We start from the raw sequence: 20,207 nt of genomic DNA on the forward strand, positions 1-20,207 counted from the left end.
GCTCCCTGCCCCACTCCCAGCAGATCTCAGGCAGCAGCACATCCAGAAGCCCAGGGACAGCCATTCTTTCCCTCCCAGCCCCTCACTTCCTTCCAGATTCCTCTCTTCTCCTTTTAGGTATTTGGCACCAATGTGATGGTGACAGTGGCCAAGTCCTTTGAGGCACCAATAAAATGTAAGTGACTTCTCCCACCACTGGGAACCCCTCTGCCCCCCTCTGCTGGCCCATCCCCTCCTGGTCCCTGTTTTGGAGAGTACCTCTCCCTTATCTTTTCGCCACACACCTCTTCCTCCTCCGAACTCTCATGCATCTCTCCAACCTGGTTTCCCTCTCCTCACTGATTCATCTGGCTGTTTTCACCAGTAGCCTATCTGCCCAGGCCCGGCCTCTGGCCACTTGGTCACAGTGCAGTGTGGTGTGAGATGAGCAAGCACAGAAGGGATGCGTTTAAAGCAGTTCGTGGTGAGGCATGCCAGGGCTTTCCAGAAGAGGAGACCTCCACCCTGAGACCTGAAGTACCCTTCACTGGGATCCCTTCAGCACCTGTACTGTCCTGTGTCTCTCACCCTGCCTTGGTTTTGTTCTTCAGTGCAACCACTGTTTATAAGTGTTAGAGAGTCCACCTATAGGAGGGAAATTTTGTTATCACAGTACAGCAAGCACAGGAGTAGAACAGCCCAGGGTTGGGCTAATGGCCTTCAGTGGAGTCACCAAGAACCAAGATTACCTCAGTCCTCCCACCCCACCGTTCTCCACGTGGCCACCTGTCCCTCAGCTCATCCCTTCATGGTCCCAGGATGGCTGCCACAGTTCCTTAGCACTGAGACTCCTCACACAGCCATGTACAGAGACAAAAAGGGAAACTTCCGGGGTACTTCAAAAAATTCATGGAAAGATTCGTGTTGTCTTTCAATTCTACTTTTTCATGAACTTTTTGAGGTACCCTCATGTGTCTCCCTTTCACCAGAGAATTTNGGTTGGGCTAATGGCCTTCAGTGGAGTCACCAAGAACCAAGATTACCTCAGTCCTCCCACCCCACCGTTCTCCACGTGGCCACCTGTCCCTCAGCTCATCCCTTCATGGTCCCAGGATGGCTGCCACAGTTCCTTAGCACTGAGACTCCTCACACAGCCATGTACAGAGGCAAAAAGGGAAACTTCCGGGGTACTTCAAAAAATTCATGGAAAGATTCGTGTTGTCTTTCAGTTCTACTTTTTCATGAACTTTTTGAGGTACCCTCATGTGTCTCCCTTTCACCAGAGAATTTCATCAAGTTCCCCTCTGCAGCCTCCCTCTTATTTCATTGGCCAAAATTGGGTCAAGGGCCCAAGTCCGAACCATTCATTAGCAATGGGGATTGGAAACACATGATTAGGTTAGAGTCTAAGACTCAGACTAATCAAGAATCACCTCTTGGGATCATGAACCTCAAAGAGGGGGACAGGATGAGTCGGGCATAATAGCAAGGAAGAAGAGGAGGGCACTAGTGGAAAGGCCGTTCACAGAGTGCGTGTCATGGAAACGTGGGCTTATGGAAGTGGGCAGTCGGGGTGAAGTAAACTCAGGGAATCAAGAAATAGCTGTCTTTCTCATGGTCTCGTTCTCATCCCTGCAGACAGGTTTTCTCCACTGGTGGTGGGGAGGTCATGGCCACAAACTCCTCCTAAATTCTGTGGTCCCAGCTCAGTGACCTTATAGGAAAACAACCTTCTCTCGACTTTAACCCAAATAAATCTGTGGGTCCTGGCCTGGCTTGTCCTCATCTCCCCAGCAGGATGTTAGAGGATCGTGATGGACAGGCCTGGGGCACTGCCCTTTTCCAGTGCCACGGGCAGTGTTTGAACTGGGAGCCCCTCAGAACCAAGAATAAGAGGGGAGGGCAGTTGTCCAGAGCAAGGGAACAGATGCTGGGCAAACCAGAACATTAGTTATTCCCCTTGTGCTTTGATGGATATGCCCAGGGGGTGTAGGAGCCCAGAGATTCCAGCCAAGGTGTCAAGAAAAGCTTTCCTGGGTTATTAAGGGTGAGTAACACAGTTATTGAGCATGCAGGGGCAGTATGGGTGTTTGAAAGAGAACCTCAGCTTCACCAACAGGCTGGAGGCAGGAAAATGCATGGAAGGGCCCAGGAAGCAGAGTCGGGGAGGGAGTATGGCTGAGTTCAGAGGAGCAGCAAGAAAGAGGCTAGAAAGAGGAACTGAGGCCAGATTTAAGGAAGCCGAGGACACTGTGCCTCAAGGAGCTAGGACACTGCCTAATAGGCAGTGGATGAGCCATCAGGAGGCTCTGAGCAGGGAAATGATTCTGTCATATTTGGGTTTTGATGCCTGAGATCTGGTTTTCTGGGTTGGGGAGAAGACCCATTGCCTTCTACTGGCAGGACTAGAGCTCAGAGGCAGAAAAGCAGAATAGTTAAGTGCACATATGCTGAAGTTGATTCTGTCATATTTGGGTTTTGATGCCTGAGATCTGGTTTTCTGGGTTGGGGAGAAGACCCGTTGCCTTCTACTGGCAGGACTAGAGCTCAGAGGCAGAAAAGCAGAATAGTTAAGTGCACATATGCTGAAGTTAGGCTGCCTGGCTTGAATCCCAGCTCTCCCACTTGCTGACTGTGTAGTGTTGAGGAGGAGACTTTAACCTCTCTGAGCCCTGGTTTCCACATCTGTAAAATGGAGACAGTGGTCTCTGCTGCTCAGAAGTGAACGGTACGAGGATTGAGAGGATTGAATGAGGAAAGCTGCACATCATCATGCACTGCACATTCAAGGCAGGAAGCAGCAGGCAGGGCGAGACCATCGCTGTGTGTGTTAGGGAAGCACAAGCTCACCTAAAACTTCTATTGTACCTCTGCGTACATGTCATTGGCCAGGGCTAAATCATGTGGCCACACCTAGCTGCAAGGGAAGTCAGAATTTGGGGAACAAGATTGTCCTGATTGGCTAAGCCTTATATCATACTTGATCGATTCATCCCCTGCGAAAGCTGCTTCACACCAAATTGAACTAGGTTAGTAAAGAGGGTGTAGGGTAGCAGTTAATAATGTTTGCAAATCATCTAATCCTCACTACAGCTCTGTGGGTATATACCAATTCTGTTATACCCATTTCACAGGTGGGAAAACTAAGGCAGTTAGGAAACCTGTGCAAAGTCACAGCAGAGCCGGGATTCAGACCCACGCAGTGTACCAGCCAGCCACAACAACCAAAAAAAAAAAAAACCACACAGTCAGACCCTAAAGCCCACTTGTAGCTGCTCTTCTGCTTGCAAGGCCCTATGGATGAAATCCAGTTACAGCTGCCTCTTGCTGTAACTGGACAGAGAGGTATTTCTCCCTAATCTGTATATATCCAAACAAGCCGTCCAGCAGGATTTCTAAGTGAAAGTCTTTAAGCAGGGAATTTACAGGTGTGTGACCTTTTCTCCCTCAGCAAATAGTCATGCACCACATAATGATAATTTGGTCAGCGACAGACCACATATACGACAGAGGTCCCATATGATTATAATGGCCGTACCATATCCTAGGTGTATAGCAGGCTATCCCATCTACGTTTGTGTAAGTGCACTCTGATGTTCACACCACAATAAAATTGCCTAATGACGCCTTTCTCCAAATGCATCAATATCATTGATGAATGACTATACAGGAGGATCCTGTGAGTCAGGTTCACCCCACTTCAGAACAAGGGCCACCATCTGTTTACCCCTGTCTAAGTGAAATGGAGAACCTTTTAGATGTCAACACTGGGTGGCTCTTTTCTCTTTTTTATATACTGGGCTTTAGAGTTGATTGCCTTTAACCATAGGGTTCTGTACCTATAAAAAGGCATTGAAATTGTATAGTATATGAGTTATAGCTCAATAAAGGCATTAAACCATTGGCCTAGATGACCCCAGATTCCTCCCTGCTCTGACCAGCTGTGATTCCAGATGGAGACCTTGCCCTTCAGCCTATCACCTCCCCATTCCCCCACCCAGAAACAGAAATGTGTGAGTTTCATACAACAAGGGTAGAGGGCTAGGAGTCAGAGTAAGCTGGACTTGAGCCAACTCCTTACATTCCTGCCTCTGCCTGCAGTGGTGTTTCCCCAGGACTTGCTGGAGAAAGGCCTCGAAGCAGACAACTTTGCCATGCTGGGACTTGGAGACATCGTCATTCCAGGTGACCCTGCCAGAGGTGGGAGGGACATGATACGAGGGGTGGAAAGGGTATTCCCTGGAGCAAGGGAGATTACTACAAAACACAGCCTTACCCGAAGGAAAAGAGAAAAGCTTAGGCTGGATGATTTCAAACCCCCACCCCTGGGTCAGCCCAGGGTTTGGTGAAGGATTCCACCTCAGTACACATTTATGGAGCACCAGTCATGCCAAGCCCTGAGCTGTGCCCTAGAGGGACAGCAGTGAATAAGACTGTCCTCATGGAGCTTCTGATCTAGGTGAGTAGACGATACTCAAGAGCTACAAAAATGAAAGTTTAATGACAGACTGAGAATACACTGTGAAAGAACACATTCCATGACAGTCTTAAGGAACTTGACACCTCTCGCACACCCCCACACATGCACACACCCCAGTTTTTGCAGGTATCACCAATGTACTAGGATTGCCGTAGTCACCTTGCTGCTGCTCCCCTCTGCTGAGTGAGAGGGCTCCAGGGAGAACACACTCTGTGTGGACACCTGGGCTCCTGTGTCTGCACACTTGGCAAAGGGACATGTGCATGCACACCTGCTTGTCTGCACAAGCTGGCCTTTGAGCTCCTGTTTGGTAGATGTGGGTGCTAATCATTTTGCTGTGGATACTGGCCCAGGAGCCCCTTGTCCACAGTCCCAAGCATGGGCATGCATCCCGTGCGTCCATGGCCTTGTCTCGCCTTGGGGCACCAGCAACCCACACTACCAGTCAGGAGACTAAGGGCAGAGCCGAGCTGCCACTCCGAGGGCAAATAAAGTGGCTGAGGCTCAGATGCCATGTGTCTGCAGATCTGGGCCTGGTGATGGGTCAGCAAACACCCAAAGGGCACACTTGTTCCCCTAGTCTCAGCAACTCAGAGTCAGAGGGTTAGAAGTTCATTTAAAAGAAATCTGGAGCAAATTAAAAGCCAGCTTATTTTCCAGTGTAGGAAGTATAGCAAGTCTGATAACCTGTCTGTTACTCTCATCTTGACGGGTACAGAGGTGGAGCAGACCACGTCTGTGTGACTGCAAAAGAGGTTACAGTGCAGAACTGCTCTAACAGTAACAATAATAAGATAATCAGGACAGCTGTCGTTTATCAAGCACCTTTTGTGTGCCAAGCACTGTGCTAGTGCTTTTTATACATTATCTTTAGTACTCCTAGCAGCCTTATGAGGTAAAGGGTATTTCCACTTTACAGATGAGGAAACTGAGGTCCAAAGAGATTGTTCAACTCGGCTAAGGCCATAGGGGCAAGAGGGTGTGGGCTTGAACCCAAGTGTTTCTGTAATCTGCAGTGCTGTGAGGCAGAGAGACTCACTTTCCTAGGAGAAGGCAGCTCCATCAAAGAAATTGAGTCCTGTAAAGCATTTGGCTCACTCTCCAAGGGATGGTCTGTCACAAGCACCCACATAAACTTTCCTGGTGTCCTTGCTGGTCGTAGTTTGGGCTTAAGGCATATGCAGGATATCTCTGTATATCCATCTCTCTTCCCACTCCTATATATATATCCCCAAGTTTTTCAGCAGTCACAATAAGTTTAAGGTGATTGCATTCTCAGAGAGTCTTGGTGGAGCATTGTTTTGAGGACCAGATGAGCTTATTAGGAGTGAAAGCTCCTGGCAGGGCTCTGACCCCCGAATTAGTTAGAGAACAGTTGTAGAATTCAGCCACAAGGCAGCACTGAGTTCTGGGCTTTGTTTCCAGAAAGGCAGAGTTTATCTGCTTTCTCCACCCACCAACTCCCTACTCACAGTCTTTACTGATTATTAACTCATTTCCCTCTTTAAAATTAATCACATGTTGCCAGGGGGTGCTTCTGATCGGCACAGATTGTTTTATTCTTGAAAGCCTGCCCTCAGTAAGACTTAGCCTCTACTCAGCGTGAACCCAAAGACCAGTGAGGGAGATAGGCACACAGACAGATGTGATGTTTGTGCAACTTACAGAGGCTGGGCTGGCTGGCTGCGTCTCAGGACGTTTAGGCTTCTGGGGTGTCTTGGCTTTGTTTTGAAGTGCAGCTGGGAGTGCAGTGGGTGGACCATCCCCCCCGTGAGCTCTTGCAGAGCCTCCTAATGATCTGCTGCTTGTTCCTGCTCTTTTCTCCAACCAGGCAGCTGCCACAGGGGTCTTTTACAAAATCTGTTTAGGTTGTTCTCCCACTTAAAACTCTTACAACATGTTCCCTTACTCAGAAGAAAGGCCCAACTTCTCCCCATGGCCCTTGGGGCCCTGCATGGCTGGTCCATCCCCTGCTTCTGCTCTGTGCTACAGCCTTACTGGCCCCCGAGTCCTTGCCCCATCCCCCAAGCCCTCTTTCCTCAGGATCTCTGCACATGCTGTTCCCTCTCTCTGGCAAGTGTCACTTCAAATAGGCCTTTTTTCTTCCCACCCCACCCCCCAGCCTGGGTATTATCCCCCTTCTCATGATGCAGGAAGACCTTTTCACAGTTAATCTTACATTGATTTGTGTTACTATTTAAAGTATGTCACAGCATGTCTGTCCCCTGCTCTCTTGGCTGAGTGCTATAGGAGCAATGATTTGGCTTACCCCCGTACTTCCCATAGTGCCTAGTACTTAGTATACACTCAGCATTCGGGCAGACAGACCAGTGTGACACAGTACGGTGCTTTGAGGTGCCAGTTCAGTGTAGTCCCAGGCCAAAACAAATCCTGCAAACCTCTCATTGAGAAATGCCGGGGGGCGGGGGGGCGTGTGTGTTGGGAGTAGTGAGGGGGACCTTTTGGAGGGGGAGAAGGAGAAGAAGGGGGAGGGGCAGTTAGAGAAAGGGTGGGCTGAGGGAAGTGATGAGAAATGGAGCAGGAAGATCAAACTGAACACTTCCGTTTAGTTCCATTCAATTTTGGTGGGAGCCACGATGGCAACAAAAGAATGTCAGGCCTATTGGTGACGGCAGATAGTGAAGGCGTGGTGGAGTGGAAAGGTATGAAAGGTCTATCAGAAGGCCCGCTCTCATGCGGTTTCTCATTAGTACAGTTCAGGGCTTTTAGGAAAACCCGGGAAATGAGAAGCAACCAAGGTTATATACATCTGGTGTAAGAGATCATTAGTTGTTTCCCAATATCTGTATTTCTTTTCATCCTTAGTAAAACCCTCCATGTTTAGGTGGACACATGGCTACCCAGAAGAAGACTACATTTCCCAGCTGCCTTTTCAGTTAGTCCAAAATGAAGACTTCATGGCTAGAGCTCTAACTGCCATGTTGTACCATGAGGTTGGAGCCATCTGCTGAGGGTAGTGGAGGAACAAAGATAGGAGTAGCCATGAGCTGGAAGTAGCAGGTCTCTGGGGATCATGGGACACCTGTGTGGACTGCTCTGGATTTATTTTTCATGAGAGAGAAATAAACTGCTACTTTGTTTAAGAAAAAAAAGAAAGAAACAGGATTTCTACTGGCACTTGGCAGTGTTGGCCACACCCTTGACCCCCAGTTATTGCTCCATGACTGGGAACAGCAGGATGGGGACCAGGACCCAGTCACTTGTTCACTATCCTGCTCCTTCCCTGTCATCCTCTAACCCTGGCTTTCTCCCTGCAGGGATCTTCATTGCCCTGCTGCTGCGTTTCGATATCAGGTAAGCAAGCGAGTTGAATTGACATCAGGTAAGCAAGTGAGGCCTGCCCCAGGCTGGGATTCTTCAGGACATCTCCAGTGGCTTTCAGAAGCCCAGAGGAACTACCTCAGGAGACCAGACCCTCTACTCCCACAGCAGCCAGAGCAATTCTGATTTTATCTGCATTGTGCATTTGAAGTTCTTAAGTGTTCAAAGAGCCTGTGGCCAAAGCATTTTTTTAAAAGTTAGGAATCACAAGTGAATAGATTTAAAACCAGAAGGTTCTGGTGGTACTCGCAGTGCTTTCTCACTGTGTAACCTTGGCAAGTAGCCTGACCTTTCTGAGCCCACAAGAGTTCTTTCTTCAGGATTACCATAAAAATCTGGAGAGAGTGATCTCAGCCTGGGATCAAGTCAACGTGTCCCAGCTACTCTAAATGTTTCCTGTCCTCTCCTTGCTCACACTCTTTTCAGTCTATTGTAGAAAGTGAGCACAAGGAAGAGAAGGGAGCCAACTTGGATCACTACTTAAAACACAAAAGTCACATCTGAGTTAATGCACCTGGGCCTGCTGCCAGCAGGTGGCGCCAGCTACTGCTTTGTCATTTTGTGCTGTCATCCCAGTAAAGGCTTGCTCTGTGTGTGCTTAATTTTGAGGTGGCTTATGGATTTTTCTCAATCTCCTCATGCCCAATAATTGCACAAACAGTAATAGTGCTGACGGTGGTAATGAGAAGCTCAGCATGAGCATCACTGAAATCTAGTTTTCATGTGAAACTTAAGTGTTCCCCACTCATACATCTGGGTTATTTGTGTAATGCCACTTTGGACATCATGAATACATAGACTTACAGACAGCCTTAGGAAGGGACCTGGCCAGTTTGTAAGTAGAGGCATGTCTGTGCCAGCCAGCTCTACTTCTGGCTGTTTAGATGGAATGCAAAGAGAAACCCACAAGAGTCCCCCAGGTCATTGGCTGGAGATAAAGATTCAGCTGCCAGCACCCTCAGAAATAAATTTTATTCTTTCTTCATACATTAAACTGAGAGAGTCTAAAAAAGAATAGGTGTCAGTTTTTTAAACTTAAGTCAGGGAGGAAAAAAAAACAACCAAACATCCACCCCACCCCCAACCCCCAACCTGATTCCACAATCTGTGCAACATTCCCAAAGGGAATCACTCGCAACCCAACCCTCACAACAGGATAGTTCTGAATGCACTTGCAGCTCAAGGCATCCAGGGCAAGGAGGAAAAGGTATCAGAAGTATTCATTCCACAAATGTTAATTGATTCCATAGTACTTGCTGGGCACTGTTCCAGGTGCTGGGGACATGCAGAGGTTATGGAGCTGGCATTGTAAAGGGAAACCACGTAATGACAATGCCAGGTTGCATGTGGTTTGTCTATTCTGAAGCTGATCCTGGATTAATCACCTCCGGGAAGCTACTGGCATTTTATCCATGCAGCCAGCTTCTACTTAGGTAATAACTTACCTTTGTAGTTTCTATATCTGTGTTTCTCTGGGGGGTTTTTTGGTGGCTGACCAGTACGGGGATCCAAACGCTTGACCTGGGTGTTATCAACACTACACTCTAACCAACTGGGCTAACCAGCCAGCCATTTATATCCATGTTTCTGAAAGCACCATCTACCTGTATTAGATTCACCTGAGTTGTTTTTCAAAATGCAGGTTCCTTGGCATTGCCCAGACCTATTACATCAAACTTCCTGGGGACTGGACCTAGAAGTATGCACTTTTTCATAAGCTTTCCAGATGATTTTTACGCTTATTAAAGTCTTACAGCCACTGTTCTAAGTTAAGCATTTATATTCACAGCCATCGGGCAGATAGGCTCATGGTCTTTGCATTTTGCAGATGAGTGAACTGAGGCTGAGAGAAGGAAAGTGACTTGTACAAAGACACAAAGCTGGGGGTTGTACCACAGTGCATACCCACTTCCAAACTCCCAGCCCATAGCTCTCAGTCCTCCACGCACACACACACAGCTTCCAAAGTCTTCCCCAGCTCCCTTCTCGCAAGAGATATTGCTGCTCTATTCCCTACATCTAACCCTCTTTCTTCCCACACCTTCCCTGAAGCTTGAAGAAGAACACCCACACCTACTTCTACACCAGCTTTGCAGCCTACATCTTTGGCCTGGGCCTTACCATCTTCATCATGCACATCTTCAAGCATGCCCAGGTGAGTAGGACTGTACTGTGTCAGGAATCCTTCCCTGCAAACACCAGGGACTTACAGAGAGTTTATCTGTCACATATGCAAGCAGTCCAGAGATAGGCACTCCCCAGTGGTATGAGAACAGTCATGTCTGTGATTCCCTTGGCATTTCACTTGTGGTTGCAACATGGCTGCCACTGCTCCAGGCAGTGTATGCACATTGGTGGCAAGAAGAAGGAGGAAAAAGCATAGCAGTCTTGTCTGTTACACTCATCAGGAAGCAGAAACTTTCCTAGAACCCTCTCAGCAGAGTTTTGTCCACATCTCATGGGCCAGATCAGTGCCACATGGCCACCTCAGCAGCAGGAGAATCTAGGAAAGGAAGGGTTTGGCTTCTCAGCCTCAGTAGTGGGGCAGACGGAGAAGAGCAGGAGTGGGGTGGGTGTTAGGTGTTTTCAGCCCAGCACACACCTACCAGATGAATCATGGGTACTAGGTGCTGAGCCACCACAGAGTGAGCCAGAAGGGTTGGAAGCTGCCAGTGTAGCCTGCAGAGGGGAAGACTGGGAGGGAAAGCGAGCCGACAGGATTACCCTACTCTTCACTGGAAATAATAAGTGCTCCTGTTTGTTAAGCACTTCCCACATGCCAGGCCCTGTACTTATGAGAGTCCTTGTAATGAACAGATGAGGAAACAAGTTCAGGTGCCACACAGCAAGTATTGGAAAAGGGTTCAGGTGCCACACAGCAAGTATGTGGTGGAGCCTGGATTCAAACCGAGTCAGCATGAAAACCAAGGCCAGGCTCTGAAGCCCTGGCCATGGGAAAGGCAGTACAGAACATAGGCTAAGGGAACCCCATTGTGAATTCAGACTCCATCTAACTATGGGACTCTAGGCAGATTGCTAACAAGTTATGCTTTTTTTCATTGATTAGTAAAAACAAAAAATAGAAATAATTAATAGCCAGCTTGGAGTTGTTTGAGGATGAAATGAGTTAATGGAAGGGCTCAGAACCGCACCAGGCCAGTTAGTATTAGCTGTCATTGTTTCTATTCCCTCTCCCCCTCCCTGCCCCAGCCACAGAGGAGCTGCCTTTGATTTAATCACAAGAGCTGTGTGTTGATCACTCTGTGCCAGGCACTGTGTTCAGCCCTTTTGCTCATTAACTCATTTAATCCTTACAGCACTCCTCTGAAGGAAGTACCATTTTTATCCTTATTTTACAGAAGGTCCAAGGTCCCCTAACCCATAGGTGGAGGGAGAAACCAAGAACTGGTGGGAAACCACCTGCCACTCACTTCTGCTCCAAACAGCCTCAGAGGCTGTGCAAGCTGAGAGTGACATGCACTTGGCAAGGGGGTCATAGAGTGGAGAAGGTCTGTGTTCCAGCTCTCAGCCCCATGTTAAGATTCCAAGCCCAGAGCCATTCTCCCAGTGGCCACCCGGTGGCAGGCTTGCCTTCTGCCCAGCTGGACTCAAAGGAGGACCCCATTCAGAGTTTTCATGCATGCAGGAAGCAGGGGCAAGTAAGGTGGTCCTCTCCTTTGTGGGGAAACTGCAGCCCTGAGACAAAAGGAGATTTCCCCAGATCACACAGCAAGGCAAGCTGGGACCCTGCTGGAGCCTTGGACTTTGGGCTCCAAACTCCTGACCCAGCCTGATAACCAGGCCTGTGCTACTTCCAGCAGCAGCCCAACCCTTCTCCCCAGTCATCCAAGTGGGTTTCTCCCTGAAATCCTTCCTGGGAAGGGGATATAGGACACAAGGGAAACCCCACCCTGTCTAAGACACAGGCACTCCCAACTGCCACTATTGCCCTAGGTAGAGGTCACCTCTGCCTATGTGGCCTTCAACTCATTTACCCTCTATCAGAAACCCACTCCAAGCCAGGGAGCTAGCAGCCCCCTTAGGAAAGCCCTTAGAGACGGTTGGGTGTAACATCATCATTTTACAGAGGGAAGTGACAACCCAGAGAGGGAAGTAGTTTAGCCGTGATCACACAGCAAGGCCAAGTCCCGATGGAAAGCCAGGAATGCTGACCTCAAGATCACAGCCCCAAGCTATACATTCCAGCTTATCCTTAACACTGATTTTCTTTGGAGACATTCCCTGATGCTATGACAGAAAAGAAAATAATACAGGCTTGTATCTTCTGATAATAGCAAACTTGCTCCCTCCCAAAGGAGCCCCTCAGTGGTTGCCAGCTCAGGTGAGGCAGGCCTAGGGAGAGTACTGAATTTCTACCCACCTTCCCCTGAAAGCCGTATGTTTTGCCTAGTCTGGCTTTTGTGGAGAGGCTGCACTAGGCTTAGAGACAGAGGAAGCTGGGTCCAAATCCTGACAAACTGTGGTTTTAGACAGATCCTTCTCCCTGCTGTGATCCTCAGTCTCCTATAAGATCAGTATGAGATATACTTTATGTACTTTTCAGAAATTAATTTTTTGTGTGTGGCTGACTAGTAAGAAGACAGAAAATTTTTTTTTTTTTTTTTTTTTTTTGGCAGCTGGCCGGTGCAGGGTTCCAAACCCTTGACCTTGGTGTTATCAGCACCATGCTCTAACCAAGTGAGCTAACCAGCTAACCCCTAGAAATTAAATTTTAATACATTTGTGTTTGTTTCATTTTCTGTTTCATTAATTTCTGCTTTTGTTTTCATTATTTTGTTTCTACTTTTTGGGTGTTTGTTCTTTTTCTACCTTTTTTATTTGAAAGCTTAGATTATTTTAAGTCTTTCCTGTTTTATAATAAATTCATTCAGGGTTATAAATTTTCCTCTTAGTACCACTTAAGCTGCCTCTCACAGGTTTTGGTGTGGGCCTTTGCCATTGTGTTTTTTTCACTTTTGGCTCAAAGCCTAGTTCACAGCAAAGACCTGATGCTACTGGAGAAGCACAGTTGCCCAGGTTCAAATCCCAGCTTAGCCACTTATCCTTGTGACCTTGGGCAAATCATTTCCCTTCTCTGAACCTCAGTAACATCCTTATAAAACTCAGATCCTAATACTTAGGTACTATTAGAGTCAAGGATAATATATATAAAGTGATGTGGTTCACAGCCAACTCGTAGCAGATGCCAAGAAATGGTCTGAAGGTCGGGTTCGGGGGAGTGGAGGGAGGATTCTTTTGTTCTCTGGCCATGGGCTGGCTTTGCGTTAAGAATGATGTCTCCTCACCCCCACTCCATTCATCTCCCAGACACCCTCTTAACTTTGTGAGCACTCGTTAAAGAGCCATTCACTTAGTATTTACCAGGCCCTCTTCTGAGTGCCAGACATACAGCAGTGAACAAGACCGCTGTGGACCCTGCACTCATTGAATTCACAGCCTAGCAGGGGAGGGAGACCAGTCTACAGTGGCACAAGGATGTCCCATACAAACTGCTGGGGAATGCTGTGAGGGAGAATTAGAGGGGATTCTGAGTGCGTGCAACAAAGGAACCTGGCCTGCTACTTCCTGACAGAAGTAACATCTGAGCTGAGGTCTGGAGGAGGAGGATTTTCAGAGTTGAGGGGAGCATCGCAGGCAGCAGAAACTGCACGTGGAAAAGTCCTATGGCTGGAGGTGACAAAGAGGCTGGGGTGGCCAGAGTAGGGCAGGTCAGGTGAGGTTGGAGAAGGAAGTGGGAGTCACATCTCATAAGGCCTTCAGGCCACTGAAAGCATTGGGGTTTTGGAGAGGGTTGAACATTGGAGTGATATCCACTTTTCAGATGCTGCAAAGAAAAGAATGGCCTTAGAGTCTAGCATCCCGGGGTTCAATCCTCAGTTTAACATTCAGACCTCAGAAGCCTGGGCTATTCCCTTCCTCCTAAAGTATCAGCCTTCCTCCTCTACAAAAGGACCGTCACAAGGGATGTGGAGATGGGCAGAAGTACTCCTGGGAGGGCTGAGCTCAGTGCCTGCAGTGGGTGCTCCATGAACAGGGGCTCTTAGTATAATTCTCCTTTTCTCCAAACCCAGCTTTGCCAGTAGTCTCAGCATAGACACTGGGGGCCAGATCACTTGGGTGTGAATCCTGGTGGAACCAGTGACCAGCTAAGACACCTTAAAGCAGGCTGCAGCAAGTGCTGCATGTACAGCAGTTATGTCATCATTGTCATTATAACAGCATCTGCTGGGGCATTTGCTAAAATGCAAACTTCCAGCCCCAGACCTAGGGAAGCAGAGTCTCTGGGAAGAGGACCAACTCAGGTGGTTGTATTTTGAACCTGGCGTCCCAGGTGATTCAAGTGCTGGAACCCTTGAATCCCTGCATACTTGGGTTTCTCTGCATTTCTTGCATTCCCTCCCAGGCAGGAGCAGGCCTGGTCTGGGAGTCAGTAGCCCCGGGTTCAGGCTCAGCCACTCACTTGCTCTGTGAACCTGAGCCAGTAGCTGTCCCTCAGTCATTCCCAGGACAGGGTTGGGGTGTTAGGCGTGGCGCTGAGCGGGCACTCTACCCAGCATTGCCTCACCAGCCTGTGTCCTCTCACAGCCTGCCCTCCTGTACCTGGTCCCCGCCTGCATTGGCTTTCCTGTCCTGGTGGCACTGGCCAAGGGAGAAGTGACAGAGATGTTCAGGTAAGGCAGACAGTCTCAGGGGCACAGATGCACCTGCAGACAGCTGGTGGAGCCTGTCAGGAGTGTTTGTACACATCTCAAGCCACCAGCTTGCCCTTTCTGCTAGCACATGGGTGCCTGGCCCGTAGGCACCAGTGGGAACCTTTCCCTGGGCCAGGAACCAGGGGAGGGTAAGGCCTGGGGGCAGCCCAGGGGAAGGTTCCTCACCCAAATGCCAACTGGGTCTAAGAAGGAAATGGTGGGTGTGGATTCTTCTCTGGACTGCCCCACTCTCAGGAGCTCTGAATTCCCAGCCTACCTTTGCCACCAGGTGACTTCAGGCATGTCTACCCCCCACCCCCCGCCTCAGTTTCCACATGTGAGTAATAGAACTGGGAATGTGGGATACCCTAGTGTGACAAAAAGGGTCCTTGCGTATATGTCATGTGTCAGTCCCTGTTCAGCTGCCTCTGGCTGTAACTCATGGCACGTTGCTTTCTCTCCATCTCAGTTTGTGTCTCACTTGAACACATACCGCTTCCCCACGGCCGTATTTACCCCTGCCACACCCTGTGCACAGCCCCCCCATACCCCAAGGCCTGCGTGACTCCAACAGGTGTCTGCTCCCTAGCACAACCGACCCCGCCTGCCAGGGACCTAGAAATAGCTGCCAGCTGCGATTAAAGCTGCCCACTCAGGGGCCTTCCAGCTCCACCTGCCTAGCCTCCAAGTTGTCCCTCAAGCAAGCCAGGGCCTCCTGTGCACCTGGCTACCCGCAGGGGAGCCTGTGACTCACCCCTCCCCCATACCTGCCTAGAATCCCCAGATCCCAGCCTGCTGCCTGCCTATACCTCCTGGCCTGGCAAAGCCCTGTGGTCTCTGAGGAAGTGGGGTGGAGGGGGGGTGAACTTGAGAACAGATCTGGGAGAGCTTTTGGAACAGGCATGGCACCTGAGCCCTAAGCTCAGCACCTACCCTCCACCCTTCCTCTGACTCTCATCCAGCCTCACAACCCCCTGCCCCCACCCCTTGGGGTAAGCTCCCAGTCTGGTCCTGTTGTGTCCTTAGCAGGTGAAGCTCTGAAAACCCCAGCCAGGGCAGAAGGTGCTCCCTGCTACCCCCGCTTGGTTTCCCTAAATGTTCTGCCATTCCGGAACCCTGCCCCACCTTTCTGCCCTCCAGCCCCACCTCTACTCCCACACAGGAGGTTCTTAGGCTGAGGTGAAAAAGCAGGTGGTCTCTCCTCTTTCTGTCCATCTCTCTGCCCTGATTCTCCACCTTAGCTTCTGTTTTACTTTTCCCTTTTGATGGCATTCCCCTTTTTGTATTCATTTATTTATTTTTAGATAGGTAACACATTCACATTGTTCAAAATTCCGTTAGCTGTGGGAAGGAGAACACCCTCAGCCCCAGCCACCCACAGAGGCCAGCTCTGTTACACGGACGTTCAGAGACACTGCCGAAAAGCAAATGTGCATATACGTGCTTGTGTGTGGACGGTGGCAGTCTCGGGGACTTTTGTGTCTTGATTTTTTCACAGAACAGTGTATCCTTGAGATATGTCCACAGCAGCACGTACAGATCTAGAGCATCCTTGCTCTTTTGTCCAGCTGCATAGTATGCCTTTATGTAGGTACACCTTTTCTTTTGTATTCTCCTCTTAATACCGGCTTTTCTCCACAAAGTCTGGAAGTGCAAAGGTAAATTAAAAATAAGACAGTTCTGCTCCCTGTCTTTTGTCCAGCTGCATAGTATGCCTTTATGTAGGTACACCTTTTCTTTTGTATTCTCCTCGTAATACCGGCTTTTCTCCACAAAGTCTGGAAGTGCAAAGGTAAATTAAAAATAAGACAGTTCTGCTCCCTGCTCCTTGGAAAGGAAGTCTCTATCCTCCCTTAGGCTTTCCCCCTCCATTTCTTTTTTCTGTCTCTCTGTCTCTGTCTCTCACACAGCTACGAGTCCTCGGCGGAAATCCTGCCTCATACCCCAAGGCTCACCCACTTCCCCACAGTCTCGGGCTCCCCTGCCAGCCTGGCCGACTCCATGCAGCAGAAGCTAGCTGGCCCTCGCCGCCGGCGCCCGCAGAATCCCAGCGCCATGTAATGCCCAGCGGGTGCCCACCTGCCCGCTCCCTCCCACTGTCCCGGGGCCCAAGGTAGGGCAGACACTCCAGCTGCAGTGCACAGAGCAGGGAGCATTGCCAGGGGTGGGTGGCAGGAGGCAGCTCCTCCACGACCACCAGGCAGTCGCTGTACCCAGCCACAGGGCTGGGCAGCAGGGCAACCATGAACTTCAGTGTCCTCACCAGTAACATGGGGCTCACCTGAGAGAGTGGATATAAGTGGCCCTGGTCATCAGTAGTAGATACTGTTGCTACTTACCATATATATATATATATATATATATATATACATATATAAATATATATAAATAACCCTGGGCAAGTCACTTTCCTCTTGGAGCCTTTCTTCATCTGTAAGTGGGCACATTCCTGCCTCATGGGGTTGATCTGGTGAGGAAATGTGTGTATTGTCCTTGGCATGAACTCACTTGCTCAATAACTGACGCCCATAGTAAGAGCTAAGCCAGGGTGTCTGCCTTCAAGAGCAGCTCTGGGCCACTTGCCAGTAGAGCAGTGCCCCCCCACACCCTCCCGGGGCTGAGCTGGTTGGCTCCTGCCGTGTGCCCTGGGAGGCAGTCCAGTTCCCCTGGCCTCATCCTGGCTGCCCCTTTTCCTACTCTTCAGCAAGCCATTCAAGAAGCTTCAGTTCGGTCCACACAGGCCCAGGCTCAGCCTCTCATCCATTTGCCACTGCCCTTGCTGCTGCTTGGCACCACTGGGCACAGATAAAGTACAACAGCCTGTCTGAGGAGTGCACACAGTGGGGCTGGGCATATACCAGAAGATGCTGGGCAGTGGATGCAGGGCCGATGCTCCTCATGTGCCCAGGGGTTTTCCTGGGATCGGGATGCAGGAAGATGGGGAAACAACAAAAATTCTGTTGTCTCCTTCCTCTAATGTGTTCTTATTGTCTTATTTTTTGGTCAGTTATGAGGAGTCAAATCCTAAGGATCCAGCGGCAGTGACAGAATCCAAAGAGGCATCAGCATCGGAGGGGCTGGAGAAGAAGGAGAAATGATGCGGCTGGTGCCTGACCCTCTGAGGCCAGACCAGACAGGTGGGGGATGGACTGCCATAGGCATGCACAGGCAGAGGGTGCAGGAGGCCAAGGGCAGCTCCAGGACAGGGGATTGGGTAGCAGGACCCCCCCAGCCAGACCTCTGTGGCCTTGGTTTCCCTTTCCCCCTTCTCTGGCCCTCCTGTGCTCTTCCCCATCCCCTGCAGGCAAAGGAAGCCCCCAGCATCCCCCTCCCCAGGAGCCAGGTGGGGAAAGTGGATGTGATTTTTAGATTTTTGTATTGTGGACTGACTTTGCCTCACATTAAAAACTTATCCCATGGCTGGGGCGGGCCACTGTGCTCCTGGAAGGATACTTTTCTGCCTAGTGTGGGCTCACTAGATACAGAAACTTGACACAGAAGAGGGTGGCTACTGGCCTGAGATTCAGGCCTCCAGCTCCCAGCCCTGGACTCTCCCTTGCCCAAGCTTCAGGTCCAAACACTAAAAATAACAGTGACTTCCAGTTTGGAGGTGGCTGAAAGATAAGCCTGACCAGAGACTCATGAGTGTCATTTTAATAATCTAACTAGGTATTGAAATGTACAAGCATATTGTTTTAGGATTTCACTTGATTCTCAGTCTTAGGTTGGAGGTGTTATTATTAGCTCCATTGTGCAAGTGAGGGAATGGAGGCAGCTTGCCCATGGACATCGGTTTGACCTCAAGCAATCCAAATCAAGTTCCAAGTTCCTAAGGACTGTGCAGCTCTTTTCCAGACCCCTGAGACCCAGTCAATGTGGCTGGAGTGCTGGGCGCCTCTGATCCAGCCACCCAACTCATCTGGGCCCAGGACTCTATGGAAAGGAAAGAAAGGGTAGGAAACCTCAAAGGCTTCTACCAGCCAGGGGGGTCCCTTTCAGGGACTTCTCGGATCCCTGCCGATTCCAGTCTCCTTCGGCAGGAGAAGGCCGTGTGGTCCTGGAACAAGGCCCCTCTGAGGGCGGCAGCTGGGGCAGGCGGCCCAGGCACACAGCGCGGTTAGCTTTGCAGCCCAGGGTCCACAAAGGCCTTATTGAGTCACCCACGGCCCCCGGCGGAGGCCGAGGTGGCAGTGGCGCCGGGCGCCTGCCATCTAATGACCGTCCTGGCCCAGCCAGATGTTCCACAGACCTCGGCAGCGGCCAACCAGGGCCCGCCCGGCCAGCCGGCACCGCAGAGGCCACTCTAATTCCAATTAACCAGCTTCAGCTGAGCAAACAGCAGGCAGTGGTGGCCCAGCCCGGGCGGTAGGCCCGGCCCGCAGAGCCTCCGAGTCTAGACTCCAGATGTGAACTGCCACTGCCAGAGTCCCATGGAAAAATGGCACCAGGCTGGGCACGGATTGGGTCTGCACACTGGGGAGGTGGGGATGGGTTGCTGGGCAGGGCCCCTGGTGGGCCTGGTGCCAGCCTCACCCTGGGGTGGGGGTGGGTTCTTGGGAAACTGCTCTGAAATCCCCAAGTTCTGCCCCTGTTTTGTTAGGTGTCCTTCTCTGTGCCTCAGTCTCCCTTGACTGCAATTAGTGGGAGGGCCTCCAAGGGCAAAACCAGCCCTGCTGAGAGCCCCAATACACCCTTTTATTGTGTTTAACAATTTAACATGTTGCTAGAATTATACTACTATTTTAAAAATAATTTATCCTTATAGCAACCGTAGAAGATACCTACCATCATGTTTACAGATAAGGAAGCTGAGGCAGAGAAACATTTGAGCCCTGGGTGACTGGTTTACAAGACCATGTTCACCATGGTGCCATTTGACATGAGTCAGGGTACTGAATTCCTGGTTCCCTTTCCTGGGGGCGGAAGAAGTGGGGGTCTGCAACCTCCAAGTCTGAGGGAGCACGGCTGGCTTCTGCAGTGTAACTGGAGATGATCTGCCCACTGTCCTCATGTGTCCTCAGCTGTGAAATGGGTAAGAACCGCCCTCCTAGGGCAGATTCAACTTTTGACGGGAAAGCCTTCAGACCCTCCATCAGGCCTCAGTACCAGATGTGAGTTAAGCATCGGGCAAGTCGCTGGGGACAGGGAAGGGCACACAGTAGGTCAATGTCTCCCAGCCCTGAGCTGACATTCTGGTCAAGGACACAGAGTTGAAGTGGATAGAAATGGGATAATACCACGACAAGAGCTATGACAAGGTAGTTAAGATGCCTCTGCTTCCCACAGTCTTGGCTGGGGTCCCTGAGAGACAAGAGCCTATGAGATCCAGGAGGTCAGAGTTCAACTGCACAAATGGGGAAGTTGAGTCCACCCCAAAAAAGGGGCAAGACTTGGCGGTGTCTCGCAAAGCTCTTCCCTTGTCTCCCCGCCCCGCCCCCGTTAGGAATTCTCTCCATGATTCCTGGCCGGGTCGCGGAGGAGGGAGCGGGAGGAAGCTGCATCCTGCCCGGGTGCGTCAGGAAGGGCCGCGCGAGCGGGCAGGAAAGCACCATCCCCACCCCCGCCGCGGCCACACCTGGGCTCTCCAGGCGGGCAGGGGGGCCAGGCCGGCGCCTGGCTCCAGCGAGTCTGGGCCGCCTCCCCGCGCCGCCCCGTGGGGGCCGCCAGATGGGCCGGCCGCCCGCACAGCGCCA

General features: G+C 50.4%; 1 protein-coding gene across 4 annotated transcripts in view; it reads left to right on the top strand.

The window, feature by feature from the left end:
* Positions 1 to 17,951, top strand: part of HM13 (histocompatibility (minor) 13) — a 45,789-nt gene extending 27,838 nt beyond the window's left edge. Inside the window, exons 7-13 of one of the 4 annotated variants that reach the window (XR_551574.1) lie at positions 118 to 175; positions 4,081 to 4,164; positions 7,738 to 7,774; positions 9,854 to 9,956; positions 14,408 to 14,493; positions 16,425 to 16,627; positions 17,522 to 17,608. Coding sequence is in view for 3 of the 4 variants with exons in the window: in XM_008587445.1 (XP_008585667.1) it covers positions 118 to 175; positions 4,081 to 4,164; positions 7,738 to 7,774; positions 9,854 to 9,956; positions 14,408 to 14,493; positions 16,425 to 16,571; positions 17,522 to 17,612 (606 nt within the window). In the remaining variant the exon portion in view is untranslated. Of the gene's footprint in view, positions 1 to 117; positions 176 to 4,080; positions 4,165 to 7,737; positions 7,775 to 9,853; positions 9,957 to 14,407; positions 14,494 to 16,424; positions 16,628 to 17,521 lie in introns of all 4 variants that reach the window. The other 3 variants (XM_008587445.1, XM_008587443.1, XM_008587444.1) reach the window with 3 other exon arrangements.
* Positions 17,952 to 20,207: the final 2,256 nt, after the last annotated feature.

Source organism: Galeopterus variegatus, unplaced genomic scaffold (assembly GCF_000696425.1).
Source record: "Galeopterus variegatus unplaced genomic scaffold, G_variegatus-3.0.2 Scaffold4397, whole genome shotgun sequence".
In the NCBI taxonomy this organism is placed as follows: domain Eukaryota; kingdom Metazoa; phylum Chordata; class Mammalia; order Dermoptera; family Cynocephalidae; genus Galeopterus; species Galeopterus variegatus.